The sequence below is a fragment of the Ambystoma mexicanum genome, chromosome 4q, assembly GCF_040938575.1.
Source record: "Ambystoma mexicanum isolate Mex_15411 chromosome 4q, UKY_AmexF1_1, whole genome shotgun sequence".
Taxonomy (NCBI): Eukaryota; Metazoa; Chordata; class Amphibia; order Caudata; family Ambystomatidae; genus Ambystoma; species Ambystoma mexicanum.
The window spans coordinates 303,125,477-303,143,156 of record NC_090928.1 but is presented as its reverse complement, the minus strand read 5'-3'; the positions used below and the strand labels follow the sequence as shown (position 1 = coordinate 303,143,156).

The window sequence follows — 17,680 nt, the reverse complement described above, 5'->3', positions numbered from 1 at the left end:
CGAGGAGGGGTCAGGGACCTTGCTCGACTTGAGCCATGCCGCCAGCCTGCTAAACCATCTTTCTTCGAGAAGCTCAGGCATATCTCTAGCACTCATCTCCTCATTGTGGTCCGGGTGCAGGCAGTACAGACACTTCTGATGGCTGTCCTCCACAAAGATTTTCCTTAGCCTGCATTGGACGCAGGGCCTGAAAAGGGTTCTTCCCTCCTTTTTCTCCTCCATCATGGTCGGAGGGCGCGAAGTAGGCCTTCCAGAAACTTTGATGAACAACCGCCCTTGAGGGGCACGCAACTTCACAGACAACAGATCCCCATTGCCGACCCATAAAGATAGAGCACACGGGCTCCTATGGAACAAAACAATTAAAAAAATTGACTTTTCAGTGAAAAAACATGGATAAAAGTCAAAATAGTTCTGAGAGCAACTCGAGCACTCCCAACACTGAAGCATGCGGTAAAAATCTGAAGATGGCTGCCAGAGGCAGAACTTACAGAAAGGACTGTCATTGGATGGGGCAGTATGACCCAGAGAACAGTGATTAGTTTAGAGGAGAAATACAGTTTAAATCATTAGCATTTTCAAAGAGATAGAGCAGCACCTCAGGTCAACAATAAGGAACATCCCAACTTTCCTCATTCCCCCATCCCCCCTCAAATCAGGGAAAGGAAGTAACATTAAGACCACTCCAGGCGACAGTGCAGAGAAAAAAGCAAGAAATCAAATACAGAAATTGGCACAGTTAGCACAGTCGGCACACAAGGCTCAGGCGTGGGTTCTAATCGTTGAGTCCCAGATTTGACCCCAAGTGCCCCGGACAGAGAATTTAAACACAGACACTCTGTCTAACCCCACCCCCCCCTGAGGACTCAACACATGCATGTACTTCCACAATCCTATTTCAACATAACGGTTCCCCATTCAAGGGAGAAGGACTCCACAGAATTGTTGACCATCGCCGCCAGTTTTTCATATGTAAATATGCCCCATAATTTCGTCCTCAGCTGATAAGATGATGGGGTGACTGTCCTTCCAACCTTGGGCCAGTGCTGTTCTCCCCGCTCTCAACATTGCTTCTACTAGTTTCGGGAGCCTGAAGTCACCCTTTGCAATATCTGGGGCGAGAAATACAGTTTTAAAGTGAAACGGTTTCTTCTTTTACCAAGGATTCGCAGCCTGACGACTGGGAATATTCATGAGCATGTGAATCCATGCCAGACCCATGCTGGAGAATCTTCAATTTAGTTAATATAGTTGTGTCCTCTTAACCAAATGTATCTTGTTGGTTAGGACCCTTGTGCGAAACAATGTCCAAACACTTGCAGCAGCATATCATCTTTGCAGGCGCTCCGATAGTGATGCAGTACAATATGCAGCTAATTATTCCTTTGGAGAGTCTGGTGTTGCAGGTGAACTGCTCTTAGCCCCCCAAACCCCATTATTTAACTGTACCGGGGCTTTTGATGAATAAATACTTTTGTCTTCTTTTTAAACTGCAGGATAATTTAATGACCAGTTTGCAAGATTTGTTTGGTAAGCCTACGGCAACCAATAAACTATTACTACTTCATAATATAATTTTGTGGTTTCAATACTGTAATACAGCATTCATTGGAGTACCTTAATATACACAAAGTTCTGGTGGGTAATTAAAGATCATCATGCACCAGCCCTAAGCGAGTTTGGTATCCCACACTAATCCACCCCCACCCACCACGATAAATGATTAAGCACTCTTGACTTTAATCACACAATTACACCCAATAGTTATAAATCAGTAACTCTTTCTGCAATAATATATGCAACAAGGTAATGGGCATGACTCCTTCAAGGAAGGGGGGGTGAGGAGTTGAAAGGGACACTTGCCCTGGCATGTCAGTGCTCCTTTCTCTGACCCACTATCTATCAGTTTCTGTCCTGGATAGTTCACTTTCGCTTCTCTTCTTGGTACTTCAAGATACAAACACCACAGTACGCCAGGCCCAATTGACAAACACCCCAGTCTGTAAACAGGTGGAACAGACTAGCTACCCAAAGAAGAGCACAATAGTTTCCCAATGCAGGAGCCAAATGGGAGACCCCAACACCTATCCCACATCCACAGTCTGGCTACCAAGGAACAATGGGGTTGTTGCAGTGGAGATGAGACAAGCAAGACCTAGCAATACCCCCTAGCCCCCAATACACTGTTGGACGTCTGGGTATCCCCTTCACTTGTTAAGTCAGAAAACAAATCACCATCAACTACCTGGACCACATGGAAAAGATGGAGGCTAATTTTTTGTTGTTGTTATTGTTTGTGTTTGATCAAAATGTATTGATTTTACAAAATGTGTTCTCTTCGTTGTCATTTCTTCCCATTTGTTTACAGTGTGGAGTTTTCTTCCTTCAAACAATAAGCCAAGGCCGCCGATGGAGGCTAATAAGGTGGTGGGCTAGGACTTCTAAAGACTTCGTGGGCATGCCCCGACTCTCAAGGGGAAGGGTCAGACAGATTGGCCCAAGAAAGCAGCTGAATGACTTAAGCAGGAAGGGAAATGGTATACAGCGAGAGGTGGGTGGGCGAGGTTTGACAAAGCTGGGAGACAAACAGACCATAGGGGAGGGTGCAGCAGTGGGACCAAGTCTTGGAGGAGACTTCTGGAGTATTGGGGTGGGGGGGGGGGTGGGGGAAGAGAGATAATGCAAGGTATTGGGACTTAGGGAGTGGCATCAATTTGGCAGTTTGAATGCATACGAGTGATTGAAGTTAGTTAGGAGCAATAAAGAGTGGCAGGCAAGAGGGCAGAGGCAGGGTAGTGTTGGGAAGAGTGAGATTTGGAGGGAAACCGCTATGGCAGGAGGAATTCAAAGGGTGAGACAGCAGAAGGGCTAGAGTGAGAAGACACAGGGGTGAGGCAGACGTGGAAAGTGAGGAAAAAGTTGAGACGATAGTTTGGTAGCAAAGGGCAGTAGGACATAAACTACCCCCACTAGATCACCTAGGAAGTCCCTCGGGGAGTCAGAGACCCCTCCTTTCGAACAGGTCACACCAGACAGTAGAGGAACCCTGGCTTTAGTGAACTTCAATGGCATTTCAGCCAAATGGCATAGGGCGACTGGGCTATGGAGGTACCAAACCCCCCCCCCCCCCCCCCGCCCCCCAAAAAAGGTTGAGAAACAGGCGTATAACAATCCCCACCTAAACTGCAAGGCTCAAATTGCCTGTTTATGTATATTTGTTCACGTATATTTAGATAATAAACATTTTAAACGTATCAAAGCTGTCTTGTGACACATTGAGAAGTATGTCACATACAATAAAATATAATTCACAATTAAAATGCACCAGCAGATAAAACAACCGTTCACAAAACCGAATGTTTACGGAAAGCATCTTCTGCCCTGAAATGCGTGTTTTGTGTACCACCTTGGCGGTCAGTTTAGGACGTGTATTCTTGAAGTGCTCATCTATAGAGTACTAGTAGCTCATGAAAAGCATTTTTCTAATAATGTCATAATACAAAAAACAGAAATTGACAATTGCGTCATTTAGCTTTTGATTATAATAGGAGTAATTAAATGAAGCTAACATTCTGTTCCCGTAAAGATGGCTCTTGACCTCCAAGTGTGAGGTGCACATGTGTAATCTGAAGCCACTGCCCATCATTAAAATAATACTTTATGGGGTCATGAGATTTGGTATCCATAAACAAAAAGTTAAGCACTCACAGCTTAAGGGCATTTGATCTGCGGGGGTTTAAAAAAACAAAAAAAAAAAACAAAAACAAAACCATACCAGGTAAATCTCATTAAATCCGAACATAGTCAGTTAGAAAGTTATTACATGCGAAGCCAACTCTGTGACATACACAATCTTGCTGCATTTAAATAAGAAGATACAGTGGTAATGTGGCACCCAATGAAAACCGGGAAGATGCTTTATTTATGAAAATATTCGCATTAACTCTTCATACTGAAAACAAGTAAGATGGGTGATCGTTTTGCTACCAAATCAAAGTAGTCTTTAAAACTGCAGACATTAAAAAATTCCTTTACAATATTCATAGATATGCCGACTGTATGCACAAATCCATTATGTGTGCCGTGATCCACAAGTAAATCATCTCGCTGCACCCAAGCCGTCACATTTTGTTGTATGGCTGCAGCTCCCAGATATCTTAGACTCCCAATTCCAGCCAACATTTGGAGTTGCTTTACTTCTGTGTAATAGGAAAGGAGTTCTGGTCCATTAACTCTCCCACTTTGTCTTGGAGGACGTTAACCAACTCTGCTAACACGAAGACGTGGGTGTCATCCAAGTCCTGAATGATGAATTTCTTTCCCAAGGCATTAGTTTCATCCAGGTACAACAGGAACTGCTTCATTGCTGGGTCACTATGGAGACAAATAGGCATCAGAATTCACCTTGCTGCCATTTTGTACAGTGTGCAAATAAATTATGGAAAGCGGTGCAAAGTGCGTTGAAATACCAGCGCGAACCCTGTTAGGACATCAGGATGAAACCAGCCTTTCTCCCAAAGATAAACTTTCACTCACTATCACATTCGCGCACACTAAAAAAGGTAAAAATGGATCAGGGACTCGTCACTTTTAAATGTGAAAGAAACTGCTGGTGGTCTGGGGAGAGGGCCATTTCCTCATTCGTTGCAGCACTTTGGAGTGCTACAGAATGAGGTGGGTGTTGGAAGGGATGGCACTGCGCTGCAACGCTAACCTTCAAGAGCTAATTTACAGTTTCTCCTCATCGGGGCCTGTGAGGCAAGACATTAAACCCACTGTAGTTTTACTTGTGGGCACAGCAGTTTCTCATCGTGGACTGCAAATTCCCGGATCTGTGTGATCACTGCGACGGCCGAAAATGCTGACTTTCTTTTTTTAACCCTTCACACCATATATTAGTGTAAGGGAGGGGGTTAAAAAGAAGCAAAACAAAAGTCGGCATTTTCGGCGGTCGCAGTTCCCAGGTCGACATTTTTGTACGATTCCCAAATTCCCCATCACAGGATAATGGGCTTTTAATGGGTCTTACTTGCCATGGGGCACAGAAGTAGGATATGCACCAATAATTCAGCTACCAATGATCAGAATGCACCAGGAGACAAATTGCTACTGTACTACTCCCTACTATTCCGTCCGACAGGGTCAGGGACTTAACCCTGTAAGGCAGGGGGGGGTGGAGGGGTAGGGGGGGGAGGGTCTTGGGAGAAAGAGAGAGAAAGAGAGAGAAAGAGAAAAATTCCCTATAAAACGTGGAATAGGGACTACACACAATGTGGGTAGTTTGGATGGGGTAAGATGGAGAGGAGGTGGAGCCGATCATGGCAGTCAGAGAGTGGTGGAGATCATTACTGGTGAGCTGCTGGATTAAGAGAGTGGCACCTCTATATAAGCATGGAGAAACTGTTGGTGGAAGGTGTGAGTGAGGGTTAGAGAAAGAGTAGGTGAGAGTATAGTTTAAGAGAGTGAAAGGAGTGAATGTAAGTGGGAGGAGAGTAAAGGGGAGAGGAAAGAGAATTATGTGGAGAAGACTAGACGAGAAGCTTTAGACCATCAGAGGAACAGGAAGAGGATGAGTATTTAGTTATGGTTAAGTCGCTAAACTCCTAGGAAGAACACTTATTCAGCGGCTTATAACTTCGCTCCCCCTGGACAAATCCTCACCAAACTTTGCAAAAAAAGTATATGGGAGTCTCTGAATTTTTTTTCGCCAAGTTGGGTGAGGTTTCGTGCGGGGGGCTGTGGCACATTTTTCTTTTCTCCTTAGACTAAAATGAGGAAAAACTTTGCGCACAGCCACAGCCCAAACTGCTGGATTGATTTTCACCAAATTTGCGGCAGGAACAGGGGCTTGGGCCAGAAAACGTGCTTTTGTGTGTTTGGTGGAAGTCTGACCAGTAATTTTGTTGCAAAATACTGAAATGTACATCCCAAAAAATTAGTGATATCTGGGTCCGCTCCGGAGACCAAAGTCTCTTTGGACTCCGGTACGCCGTGCTGTCGGCGAACAGTGGACGCGGCCGGTGGTTGGCTGGAGGGAAGCGTGCTGTGCTTGAAAGGCTTTGGGAAACGCCGCCATGGTGTATTGGAGGACAGTGTTGCGGTGTGCGCGGCAAGGATCTATGCTGTGTGCATGACTGGGCCTTTTGTACGTAGCAGTGTGCATACTAAAAGTAGTCATATCTGGCTCCCCTCCACCATTCTATTTCCCTGTTCGCAGCATGGTCAGACATTTTGATTGCACTGTAGTGTGCAGTGACAGGATGTGTGAAAAGTGTTTCATGCCAGCGGTATGTTGTATTGGAGGACAATGCCGCGCCAAAAGTATCTGAAAAACAGTGTATGGCATCTGGTGGTGGGAAAAAGGGATGGAAAGGCTGCAGTGTGAGAAGAGCTTCACATGATATATTGTACAAGAAGACTGTTAGCGCTATCCATGCATGCTCCGCCAATGCACGAACACCTCAACAGGCAACTATCTTGTGTGGTCATTGTTGGCAGCCTTAGTTATGGCATGAGAGCTACGACGACGATGTCTTTCTTTCATGAGTGGTGGTAGGCACATTTGCAGAGGGGAGTGCACTGCACGACACATGAGAATGTCAACATAGCGTGTACTATGGGGTGTTGTGTGAGCTAAGTCTGTAGCCCCTTGCCTGCATTGCTGCAGCCCTAGCACAGAAAATGATGTCCACTGGTTGAAAAGGTATGTCCACTGGTTGAAAGTAGCTGCCACATTGTTGCTTATTGTGTGCGATTTGGATGTAGTGCACACAATGTTGGTTGCATGTGTGTGGTGATTTGGTACATGTCGGTGTATGGGTGGAGATGGTGCAGTGACCAGCTGTGCAGTGTGTCCACTGGGTGTATTAATGGAATAGTGTACATATGGAAGAGGTCCCGGTGCAAATGTTACTTGTATGTGCTTGCGTAGTGTCCATTGCGCACGTACTACAGTGGTGGGAGCAGGCTGAATGTTGTGAAGATTGTCTTGTTTGGTTGGCATGCTTATAATGCCTTCTGATTGGAAGTGGGTAGCGGTCCAAAACACAGTGGTATGTTTCTGCATTACGGTAAGTGGAACACGTGTCCTTGTGTCCCTGCTTTATGGTGTGGTGGTTGGGTGGAAGTGCTGGTGCGTATGTTGCCTTTGTGATTTCTGGCACATGCGTACCTGTCGCCTGCATGGCTCTGTTGTGTTTAGTGTGGCGTAGGCCTGGACTGTTGGGTGCGTGCACCCAACAGCCTCGGCATTCATCACAGCCACCACAATATAATGCAGTTTTTACTGTGCATGCATTTGCAGTTGGTGACTAGCACACAATGGTTGCGGAGGACAGTGTGCACTTGGTGGAACAGCAGAAGTGAGCTGCTAGGCATACATTACCATATGGTGTACATCATTGCCCCGTTGCACAATAGGGAGCTACATGTCATCATATGCGTTTGCTATGGGTAGGCCCTTATAAGACCCCTTGCTTGAGGAAGTGTTTTACCACATTGCGCCATGAAAGGAAGTCATCAGCATCAGAAAGTTGCAATAAGCACTCACATACTGGTATGCACAGGCAACACAATGCAATTGAGTGATTTATGTACAGATGTGGCTTAGGTGAACGTTTGTAGGCACATTTGCAGATGGGGCCTGCATTACACATGTCATGGGAAGTAAAACATAGGTTGCACTAGGGTGTGCAGTCTGTGGTGAGGTCCAGCGGTCAGTGATGGTAGAGGAATGGCAAAAGTGGAGAACTCTGCAGTACAGTGTGTTGCGTGTGCTAAGCCTGTAGGCCCTTCCATGAATGGGTGCCCACCTTGCACTGGCAAAAAAGTGCTGTGGTGTGCAGTAGGTTTTACAATGTTGCCTTCAATGTGCGGTTTATGATTATAGCATAAAATGTTGCTTGTATGGTTGTGGGGATTGCTTGCAATTCTTACACTGTGTAGTATATGCCTGGACCAAGAGCTGAAGTAGTGGATGCTTAGAAGTGGCTAGGGGTGACCTGCATGTACCTGGCCACTTGTTCACCTGCATAAGTTTGTAATGTTGAGCTGGGTGTGGCCAAGGGCTATACTGTTGGATGTATGGCAAAAAGCCTATAGCCTGTAGGCCAGTCACCGAAGAGGCTAGGCCTGCTCAATAGCACGCCACTACAACGCAGACATGCAGTTTTAAGCATGCAGGTCTCCGGTGGTGGGGACGTTAGGGAGCCACATGGTGCTACTTGTGGTTGACGAGTTGCCCTTTGCACCACCCATCATGTGTTACGTTTCTGGATTGTGGTATGTGGGAAATGTTCTCTTTTATGAGGCTGTTGTGTTGGGTGTAGGTAAGGCCTACAGTATTGGGTACATGGCCAAGGGCCGTAGTCCATTGGTTATGCACCCAAGAGCCTACCCCTTGACGACAGTCAGCATACCATACTGCAACCATGTAGATTTGCCTCGGTTTCTGTCCAAGGATGGTGACCTTTGAATGATGGGTGCGGAGAGCATTTTACACTTGGTGGAACAACCAAAGTGAGGTGCTATGTGTTCGCAAGGACATGGCGTAAGTAATTGCATGTGTTGCACATTAGGCTGTAATTTGCCCACATCTAGGAGGTCGGGAGGTGTTTTATGAACAGAAGCATGTGTGCTTTTATGTGCAGTGCTGGGATGTTCAGCACAGACTACGACAGCATTAAGGAGCAATATTTGTAGTGGGTCCAAGGAAATGGAATTTTTTTGCCCTCCTTTGGTAATGCTGTTTTGTTTGCCACTCTGCATGCAGCATTGCATACAATTCTGTAGAACTGTAAGAGAAGCGTTGGTGTTCAGTACGTACAAGTGTGAGGAAGAGACATAAAAAAAACAAAAGAAATTTGTAAGCAAGCATGTACATAACAAAAACAGGACAAATACCACCCCCCCCAACAAGTTTCTTTTCTGAGACAGTTCTACAGACCCAACTCCTTATCTGGTTTTACATTTACCCCCCCACCCCCCTCCCCCTCCCCCCACCTCCACCTCCACCTCCTCCTACCAGGAAAAGTCACTGTGGAGCGAAATACATTGTTTATAAGGTTGATGGGTCAGGTGTGTACTCAAACAGTGTACCATAAGGTTTCTTTGCGCAAAGAAGTGCAGAAGGCTATGGTGGAAGTGAGCAATGCAAGGAGCAGGCAGCCTGGGTGTATCCATCAACTGTACGTATTTCTTAGGAGTGAACATGCAAGGTGTGTTGCGTGTGCCCAATATTTGGTGAAAAGTGTGGGGTAGTGCGGAAAACAAAAAAGAACTTTGCAGTGTATACGGTAAGTGGCATGCATCCTACTGTTGTGCATGCATTGTGTGTATGATATCATATGATGTGCGATTGTATGCTACAGCATTCGTAATGCGCATACACACACGTATAGCAAAACACAATGAGGCAATGGAAGCCAAACGGAGGGGAGACAGACAATTAACATACTAGGCCAGGTGTGACTTATATCGCCCAAGTGCGTGGAGGGAGGGGAAGGTACAGTACATTGGAAGAAGAACACATGATAATAAGTAAAATACGGGCCAATTGTGCCAAGTGTACCGATAAGTGCACACAAGGTGGTGGAGGCATACGGGAAACAGTCAACTGCGGGTTTTGCTAGAAAGCCAGTGTAGGGGTTTGCCTGGCAGGGGGAGGTGACATGGGTCCAACATCACAGAGTCATCAGGTAAGTAGTGCAGATTAAGTGTACGACATGCAGTTAGCCGGGGAGATGAGCAAACACAGTAGATGCAAAGAGAAAGACTGAGGTGCTTCCGGAACCAGTGATGGTTCCCCTCAAGCGTCAAGGAGGCAGGGAGCATGTTGCAGAGGGAGGCCCCAGGTGAAAAAGCACATCTACCAACAACAGTTTTTTTGCAGAAGTGCGCGACCCTTAGGGAATTGGAGACAGATGAGGGAAGAGCTTGCACATGCAGATGTATAGGGAGTTACATTTGAAGGTATTGTGGTCCCCGGGCCCAGAAGGCCTTCTGCATAATGCAGTCTCTTCTCACTTCATTCCTCGCAGCCAGTGGGAGCTATTGCCGACATTTCAGTGCAGGAGAGATACCATCCCAAGTCGCGCACTCCTCTTCTGCATGAGTTGCAGAGGGTGGAGAGTAGAAGGGGGCAGATTTAAATAGAGCCTGTAATAGTGCAGCCTACCTAGAAGTACAGTTGTGCAGACAACGATCTTTGGGAAAGTTGCTTACCCTGGGTACGATACATTCAATTCTGCTATTGATGCAATTTTTTGTACAATTTATGTAGGAGGTGGGTTATTGGGGAAAACATTTCATAGCATTGTCGGGGGCAAAGCTGGGAGTTTCTGTGTCAATATTACTGTATGATATGGGTCAATGAGAACGTTGCAAGCACATATCACTAACGTGTCACTTCATGGTAGTGGATGGAAAAAAAAAAAAAAAAGCTTTGAAAGACCTTAATGGCGACTCAGTGGTAGATACCGTGCGAAGAGGAACTTATGGCACAGTAATACGGATACTGCAGAAACATTTGTCATTCCTTAAATTTGTGGTCATGGGTGCACAAGTGGATGCACACATTTTGCAATCTATTACCGAAATTTGTAGTGGATGTGCTGGCAAGTGACAGTAAAGTAGCAGGCTGATTTTCTAACAGTACCTATGAAGTGTTGTGCAGCACAGACAGTGTTAGATGGTAACCTCTTGGATGGCATTGGTGGAATTGTGTGTGCCCATTTACTCGTAACCAATGAGGTGGTGCTGGACAAAAGGTAGTGGAAAGGGAATAAGGACTGCTACTGCTTTCCTGGGGTGCGGCACTCGCTAGTTTGGGAACCGCTTGTGCCACAATCTGCGCTTTTTACGTGGTTGTCCAATGAACATGGGACTTTGGGATTATCCAATCAGGTACTGTGGGTGTGGTTCAGAGGAAGGGGCATTGAAACTTCTGTACTTTATTGTCTGCATAGTGAGGCTGCCTGACATGGCAAAACCCATTGTGTTGCCTATAGGTGATGCCTCTCTACTAGATCTGCACAAGTATGCCCTGGAAAGAAACTTTGATGGCCATTTCTGGTTGGAAGGAGTGGTAGCATTGTGGAACAGTGTCTCCGAGCGCAGTTTCGCCGACATGGATGCACTTTGCAAAGACCTGGCAAGTTTCGGAAGAGGCGAGGTTATCGTTATCCACTACGGCAGCTTGCACACAGGTTACATGTCTTGTTTAGGCTTGTTCTGTCGACAAAAGAGGTTGCTAAAGCTAGTGAAGAGGCATTTTCCCACTGCCAAGGTGTTGTTCTCATTGATAACAGCACAAAAAGTGTGGCCCACTGCTCATGGATGTTGTTCCGAGCCAGGATTTTTGTCCGCTGCTGGGATGTTCTTCTGCAACAATGACCTCAGTTGTGGAAATGCTGAATTTTTCCAACCAGATAGCATTTCCTTGTCACCCATTGGTAATGCAGTTTTGTTTGCCTGTCTTCAAGATGCAGTGAAGAGTTTACTGTAACAATGTCCACACAAGAAAACAAATTTAAAAAACGAAAATGAAAAGTAGGTGTTGCACTAGAGTCTAGAAGTACCTAAAATACAAAAAAATAAAGCTCTTTTAAGAGCCGCCCCTTATAACAAACTTCCCCTACCAAGGTTGCACGTTATGCCCCCACACTTGCACGCAACAGGAAAGCCACATTGTTAGGGAGAATTCTCTGTTTAGGCTGAATTTCCTAACCTAGTGAGTCCCCCAGCAGCCTGGCTGGATTTCTGGAGTTTGTTTTTGTCCATCCTGCCAAGAGTGAGACTCTTTTTCTCCCACTCTTGGACATGAATGTGGTTAATTTCATTGAATGTCAATGTGTTCTATGGGCTATGGGGTGTTTACTCCATAGGGTCTCATATGTTTTACTATGTGTGTTACACCGCACCCTCCGTGCCGTAACACTGGGGCGTTCTAGAGGATCCCCACCATAGACTCCATACCCTGGGCCTGACTACTGTCTCCCAGGGCATGTAAAGTCACCATTGGCTTTACTAGACCTAAATTTACTAACAGAACTAGTACAAACCATCCTATTGTGGACGTACCAGTAGGGGTAATTCGATTGCCCCTGGGTCTTTATTCGAGGGGGCACTGACCCATCCCCCCTCGTCGAGTTTTGGCTTGTTATATTCGACCCCGAATATAATTCTATGGGATTCTTCCCATTGGTGGAGGCTAATACTTTTTCCTGTTAGTCTCCAACATACCGCCAGTTTATTTGTCTTCAATAAATCTACTGGTCGGTATTTTCTGCCAGAACTCGGTTTTTAAAATGGCGTCTGTGTTCGCCTCTTTAACTCCGAACCAAAGGTTGAGCCCTTTGTTCCACTTTTGGCGGGCTTCTACACAGAAGCCCTCCAAAGTGGTGCCATTCTGTCTGGGTACCACAGGGGGGTGTGGGAGGGGGTTTAGGCACCCTGGACTGAGTTGCCTGGCCAACTCAAGTCGCACTATGGTGTGATTGGCCCAAGTGGTGAGCCACCCCGCTCACCACTTAGCGTGTTTTGATTGACAGCTAGGCTGAATGAATGGGGGTTTCCTGCATAAAAGCAGGGCTTTTGGGACTGGATCTTCAGAAGTCGCCACAGGACCTAAGAATCCGACGAGGGTAAAGCTGAGCCGACCTGCAACGACGACACCTCCGGTGGAGCCCTGCTGAACCCACTCACCACCACAGAGGAGATCTCCCCGCCGGAGAGTCTTTTTCCCCTGACTGGTGGGCACAACCAGTCCCCTTTGCTTTTTCTTCGCTTCCAGGGCGTAGTGGTCGAATTGCCCGTGCTGAGCACCCCAGCAACCAGATAGCCACTAGCCCGTACCGCGACCAAAAGGTGGTGCCTTGTGACGGAGCACTCCGCGGCTGGTCTCTTCCCTGGTGGTGCAACAATCTTCAACTTTCCTTCGATTACGAGATCTCATCTCATCTCATCTCATCTCATCTCATCTCATCTCATCTCATCTCATCTCTTGGCAAAGCCCCGACTTGCATCCACCACCAGGAACAACTGCCCCCGCCGGAGCGGTCTCTCCACATACAAGGTACCGTGTCCGCCTGGCTTCCCTTGTGACGGTTAGCGTGAGGTGTCTTAATCCTTGCTTCTCCATCGGGTCGCCTCCAGACCTTCTTAACTTTTTGTTCTAAACTGGTCCAACCTTTCTGTGACCATTTGCTACAAAGACTCGAAGTGCATTTCCACTGTGATACTTTTTGGGACATATCGCCTTGCCTCTCTCAGAGTGGGCCTGGCCTCTGAACTATCCACAGTAGACCCTGCCTTACTTGCCTTGCATTTGCTTCGTAAAAGAGTTGGTACCGAGTTGGTTTCATACCCTGCCTTTTCTCTACCGTTCTAACGAATATTAAGAGTGCCATCTAGGTTAAAGCATTCACCTCTGTCTGCAAATAAGTGGTGCCGTTGAACCTAGACTTGTTTGAACCTAGACTTGTCGAACTATTATTAGAGGAGTGAGATACTTATAGTGATTGTAATTGAAGTTGTTTGCCGTATTAGTGCCAGTGTGTTTTTCATAGAGGTGTTCTTATAAATAAATAACTATATATCTTTACACCCAAGCTCTGTTCCGTGTCTGCTTGTTCTACTGTGTAAATTGCCCTATTTTGTATACTCCACATACTGCCTAACTCTTCTTGAGGGAAGTCTGACTGCTCAGCCACAGCTACCAAGTAAATCTGTGTGGTACAGACTGCTACCAAGTGGGTTTACTGCCAAACACCTGTAGGCCTAAATCTTTTGCAGTGGTCCCAGAGGGAACTGCACAGGTTTCCGCTTAACACATATCAGGGGATTTTCAGGATGGCAGCAATGGAAATGGGACCATGGAACCACAGGGATTGCGCAATAACATTTCAGGGGGGGGGGGCTGTGTACGCAGAGGACTGATGTACAGAACCGATACATGAGATCTATTCAATGTAATTGGTGGAAGCGTGTGGAACTTTTGAACAGTATGAAATGTTGAGTTATCCCATTTAAAAGGCCCAATAGGGTTGAGGAAGGCCCAAGTACTCCGCCAGCGCTGCAAGATGGTTGTGGAAGGCCTTGGCTGAAGATGGCGTGTCGGGGTCCTCCTCCTCAACATCTGTGTCCACCTGAGGGTCCTGTTGGGAGCCAGGGTCTGCGGTGTGAAGACCGGAGCTGGAGGTTGTGGCGGAGGCTGTTGCGGAACCGCCTGGCCATAAGGCTGAACAGGGCCCAGTAGCACCTGTACCAGAGCCTGCGGTGCCGGAGCCATTGGCGGGAGCACGTCCCTGAGGGTGTCCCCCATCCGAGGAGACTTCATAAGCCTGAGGAACCGTTCAAAGAACCTGTCCTTGCAGGCCGGAGTGGTGGTAGGCGATATTGATGGGGTAGCGAGCCCTGCCCATATGGACAGAGCAGGAACCTGCCTTGCGCAAAGGATGGGTAAGCTGTAGGCCACATACGTGGTTCACACCAGTCCCACCTGCTGCTTTCCCTGGAACGCGTCGGCCGGAGGTCTGGATTTTCTGGCACAGTGGCCATTTTGTCGAGCTGCCTTCCATGCGCCTGTGTCGTGTTGCTCGGCTCACTAGGCCCCGCCCAGGACTCTTGTGTGGATCATGGGGCCTACCCTGTTCCTCGGGCTGAGGCTCGGCAGGCATTTCACCCTCAACGATCTGCCGGTAGAACTGCGTATAGGCAGCCCCTCGGATATGTTGCTGGTACTAGGGCGTAGCCCCTCGGGTGAAGACCCGGTAAAAGAACCTTCCGGTCCCTCTGCACTGTCACCGGGAGGATCTACTGACCCTGTCGGCCGGTAGCTGATTCAGCCTCGGTACTTGTGCTGGTACCAGGACCTGCACGGGCGAGTCCTTGGGAAGGAGTCTCCCTTGCGGGGTGCACTGGACAAAACGGCCCTACCTTGGGTCTGGATCGATGATAAGACAAAGTCCTTTAGGTCCTTTGGAGGCGATCTTTGGGAGAGCTCCCTCCACCTGGCTATTCTGTTCTTCAGAGACCGTTAGGAAAGCGCGTTGCATGTGGTACAAGCTTGCCAGCCGTGGTCTGGGCCAAGGCACCGTAGGCAGAGGGTGAGGGGGTCTAGTTGAGAAGAGCCCATCGCAGGATGGACACCTGCTGAACCCTGTAGAAGTCGGCATGCGCCTGGGAGGAGCGCGACGCCTGAGGACAGAGTACCTGAAGGATAAAAAGACAAAGAAAGACAGAAAAGAAGAAGTATCCGCACGTGGAATTACATGGCCGAAGCCAAACCCAAGAGTGCTGGCGAATTCGGCCTGTTCCCCATCGACTCAGTCAGGGCAGCACATGCTCCCAGGTCCACACCCCTGCGCACTTCAGGGGAAGAAGGTTTTTTTTGGTGGAAAAGGTTCCATCTCCCGTCCCTTGGAAGGGACGCCCATGCAGTATGGAGGAAAGGGGACGGGACGTAAGTACGCATACAAGATAAAGTACACCTTAACTTTTCCTTACAGGTTGCTCAGGTTGGGGGGGGGGGGGAATCCTCGCACAGTATCGTTCATCTACTCTAAAGAAAGAATTCTGCCAATGTTCCTAATCTATCCTGCCTTCCTACAGTAATCTATGAAGTTACATCTTGCTCATAATTCTTGTGCTTTTTAATGCATTTTTACTGAATCGAAGTATATTGTCTCACCACATAATGTGTATATTAATGATGTGTTTAGGAGAAAATATATATATATATATATATATATATATATATATATATATATATATATACACACACACACACACACACACACACACACACACACACACAACCTAAGAACCAGCCTGCATCACCTGCCTCCCTCGAGTCTCAGCCGTGGCTGCTTGTCCATGCTACCACATAGAGAATCTTGGCTGGGGTGTTCTGTGCTTCTACTGCAAATGTAGGATTGGGGTTGTAAGACCGTGGCTGAAATGTTTGAGGGAGAAAAGACCGAAAGTTATTGTTCCCGAAAATAACTCTCGGTCTTCTCTCTGCTGAAAATTTCAGACTTTGCCCTTGCCCCCACCCTCCTACTTACCTGTGGGCGGCACACATCCTTGTGTGCCGCCGTCTCCAACATCCCTCTGCGGCGCCAGTTCCCTTCACTTGCACGCCACAGGTTCAGCTTTTCTTTTATACTTTGAGTCGGGTTTGCGGGGAACACCCCTGCAACCTCCGCTCACATTAGAGTGAAGAAGGGAGCAGAGGACACCCCCGCAGCCGCCGGTGTCCTTCACTGTACTGTTTTGTATGGCATATTTGTTCGGATTTTTTGGCTATATGAGATTTTCGTATAGCCAAAATTCAGACAATGCGCCATACATTTTTTTTTTCGTCTTTTTGGGCGATTCCCAAAATTATAGGGGGCAGAAATACAGATTACTACCCCCCCCCCTCAAGTCTTTACAACAACACATACACCAATGGCAATCTTCCCCACACCTTTTGGTTCTCTTCCCCTAGTCCATGTGTCTGCAACCTGCATCTCAACAGATTTTTGGACTCGGACTTCCATGATCCCCTCACCCAACTGATTACAGCCGATGGTAGTTTTAATCCAAAAATATCTGGACAGCCAAATATTGCAAACCCCTGTGAACTAGTCCATATTGGCTTAAGAGGTGTAGGACTACAAGATGGAGTAACTGGTATATACTCATGTTCCAGCTCTCCCTCTTAGTCGGTGTTAGACTTTTTTGTAAAGAAATGTTGGGTATTTAATACAGATGCTTCGAAGTTCTAGCTACAAATCTGGCAGCGCAACCAAAAGGAAGCATCAATCCTAATGTGGACTCAGGAGATATCTGGACAACTAACACTATAGATCCATCTCAACACTTTAGTCTCCCAACACCAGCGCTTGGAGAGCAGCAACTAGCAGTAGTTTGCCTTCTGACAAGAATGGAGGATCACCCTAAAGAGAGGATGCCATCACGCATGGGGCTTAGGAATCTACTAAACTGTGGTGATGGTACAGATCAAACACGTAAAGGCTTTTTGCAAAACTGCAATCAGGCCTGGAAGAGGGGGGAATGGAATATGTTAACACTGGCGGAGTCAAAGCGAGAACGTAATTGTTCCCTTATGTCTGAGGAGCTCGATGCCACCAAATGCAGAAGGCAGCTTGGGGAGACAAGGTTCTCCCTGGCTCGGTGTTAAGAGTGGCACGTGGATCACCAACATTTTCAAATAGGCCTTTGAATTTAACAGTAACCATAGTGATGAATCACAACACTGAACTTAACCGAGTGCAACCCACTGCTCACAAACATGCACAATGACAGATCTTCCCAAATGGTTGTCAAACAGGCATGAGGAAGACCGCATTTGCATCAACGAAGTAGAGCGATGCCCCAAGTTGGACAGCCAGCAAGATATGCTAACTATTAGCCATCTCAAAGTCCTGCTTAGGAAGCAGGAGGTTGGAAATGCTACCACTTCTCTCAACCTACCGTCACCCAAGGGTCACCAAAGCCATGAATTACTGTTTGTGTGTTTTTCTTTGTCGAGGCAATCCCTGAAGAGCTAAATGTAAGAGACCACTTGTACAGCCAAATACTAATTTCAAGTAATTCTGTGTCCAACGCCCTAGCATCATTAAGCAGAGAAAGGAATGACCAATGTCTTGGAGACAGTGAAGCCAAAACAGAAGGT

The 17,680-nt window shown here is 47.0% G+C and overlaps 1 protein-coding gene across 1 annotated transcript in view; it reads right to left on the bottom strand.

The window, feature by feature from the left end:
• Positions 1 to 3,884: 3,884 nt before the first annotated feature.
• The window catches only part of GTF2H5 (general transcription factor IIH subunit 5), a 56,901-nt gene continuing 43,105 nt past the window's right edge, over positions 3,885 to 17,680 (bottom strand). Inside the window, exon 3 of the mRNA XM_069607876.1 lies at positions 3,885 to 4,374. Within this exon, the coding sequence (XP_069463977.1) occupies positions 4,194 to 4,374 (181 nt within the window). The 3' untranslated portion in view covers positions 3,885 to 4,193. The remainder of the gene's footprint in view (positions 4,375 to 17,680) is intronic.